At 42.5% G+C, this 1,954-nt stretch overlaps 1 protein-coding gene across 1 annotated transcript; it reads left to right on the top strand.

The window, feature by feature from the left end:
- Window positions 468-1,656, top strand: LOC107639059 (protein SRC2). The gene has a single exon (XM_016342474.2). It carries the CDS (start codon window positions 548-550, stop codon window positions 1,508-1,510), a length of 963 nt encoding a protein of 320 aa, XP_016197960.1. The 5' UTR covers window positions 468-547; the 3' UTR covers window positions 1,511-1,656.

Raw genomic sequence — 1,954 nt, 5'->3', positions numbered from 1 at the left:
CCAGTATGGCAATGGATAAGGGATCGTTTTTATGAATTCAGTTGGGTTTCGGTTCATATGATGTTTAAATTTAAATTTGCTTTAATTCAATTCTCATTTATAGTTAAAAATCTCATGAACGATCCAAAAAAGATAAAAAAATTCTCTTTAACGATTTTTTTTTTGGTGACTTTATTCTCTTAACGATTAAAAACTAAAAAGACATGGTTACATACAGAAATAAATATAAGTAATTAAAAAACCGTACCGCCTTTCAGAGTGGAGATATATCTGATATATCTAGAACGAGAAAAAAAAAAAAATAATGGATGCCAATAAAAAGAACGACGAAAAATCAAGAATAGTAATCCAGAGTAACGCGTTAACTTAAATACCTGGAAGATTCCAAAATTATTTATTTTGCAACCATCTCCATAATTCTCAATTTCGTCTATAAATAAATAAATTCATACCCCCGTCACCGTCATAATCCCAATTAATCTCGACCGCTATTAAACGCTGCCACGAAATTCAACAACTCAAGAAACTGATCGCGTTGTTCACAACAATGGAATACAGAACCCTAGACCTCATGATCGTTTCCGCCAAGGATCTCAAGAATGTCAATTTGATATCCAAGATGGACGTATACGCCGTCGTTTCACTCAACGGCGACATCTACAACCCCCAGAAGTTTAAAACCAGCGTCGATCGCGACGGAGGAACCAGCCCTACGTGGAATTTTCCGATGAAGTTCAATTTCAGCGACTCCTTGGCGCAGCAGAATCGTCTCTCTCTTGAGATCAAGATCGTCTCCGACCGTACACTTGGCGACACCCTCATCGGCACCGTCCACGTCCCCCTCCGGGAGCTTCTCGACAATCCCGGCGGAAAAGACGGCAAAGAATTCCGTCAGGTATCTTACCAGGTCAGGAAGCCCTCCGGGAAGCCCAAGGGCTCTCTGAATTTCTCGTACAAAGTTGGCGGCAAGAGTTCAGCTGCTCCGGCTATGGATAAGGCGTCGTCGACGGGGGCGACGGTTAGTTACGCTCCACCGCCGCCGAAGACGGCGGAGTATCCTCCACCGGCGACGGCGTACCCTCCGCCATCCAAGGATTCAAAGAATGAGCCAGTTATGGCTTATCCTGCTCATGCTGCTGGGGCGGCAGGATCAAGTTCCGCGCCATATGCTTACCCGCCGCCACATCAGCAATATCCTGCTGGACACGGATATCCACCCGCTGGATACCCACCCCAGCAAGGCTATGGCGGCTATGGGTACCCGCCTCAGCAACCCGGATATGGGTATCCTCCACAAGGGTACGGGTATCCGGGTCAAGCTGGGTATGGATACTCGCAGCCTCCTCAAAAACCGAAGAAGAACAAGAACAACTTTGGGATGGGATTGGGAGCCGGGTTGCTTGGCGGCGCACTTGGTGGGCTTTTGATTGGTGACATGGTGTCTGACGCGGCTGATTATGATGCTGGCTACGATGCTGGATTTGATGATGCTGGTGGATTCGATTTTTAAATTTTCTTTCTTTTTGGTTCTTATTTTGTTTTTGTTGGACTGTATAAATGGGTTGGTTGTGACTTGTGAACTTGGTTAACTACGACTCATGCAGAATGTTTATATCTTTTGATTTTGATGTTTATATAGATGAACTTACATACTTACATGCTTTGTTCCTTTTTCTTCTTACTGATTTAATTTCAACTGTAAGATTATAGATAATAATAATATATGATATAATTATATGAACTATGATCAGCAAAACTGTTATAAACTGAAGGTTCAACTTCTGATACCAAAATATTGGGAGCCAAGATCAGAGAAATTTTCTTATTCATAATTCAATCACTTCTTCAGCTCCAAAGCAATCTCGAAGAATTGTAGAAAAATATTCACTCTCTCTTTCAGTTTTCACCTGTTGCACTCTGCTGGTTTGTAAGTCTATCTTATTGTGGCCTACAA

Source organism: Arachis ipaensis, chromosome B04 (genome assembly GCF_000816755.2).
Source record: "Arachis ipaensis cultivar K30076 chromosome B04, Araip1.1, whole genome shotgun sequence".
NCBI lineage: Eukaryota > Viridiplantae > Streptophyta > Magnoliopsida > Fabales > Fabaceae > Arachis > Arachis ipaensis.
Note: the sequence above shows the minus strand (reverse complement) of the source record. Positions and strands in the feature narration are given on the sequence as shown.

Bases quoted from the DNA above. Each gene is read 5' to 3' on its own strand.
- LOC107639059 (XM_016342474.2), top strand. From the start codon at position 548: ATGGAATACAGAACCCTAGACCTCATGATCGTTTCCGCCAAGGATCTC.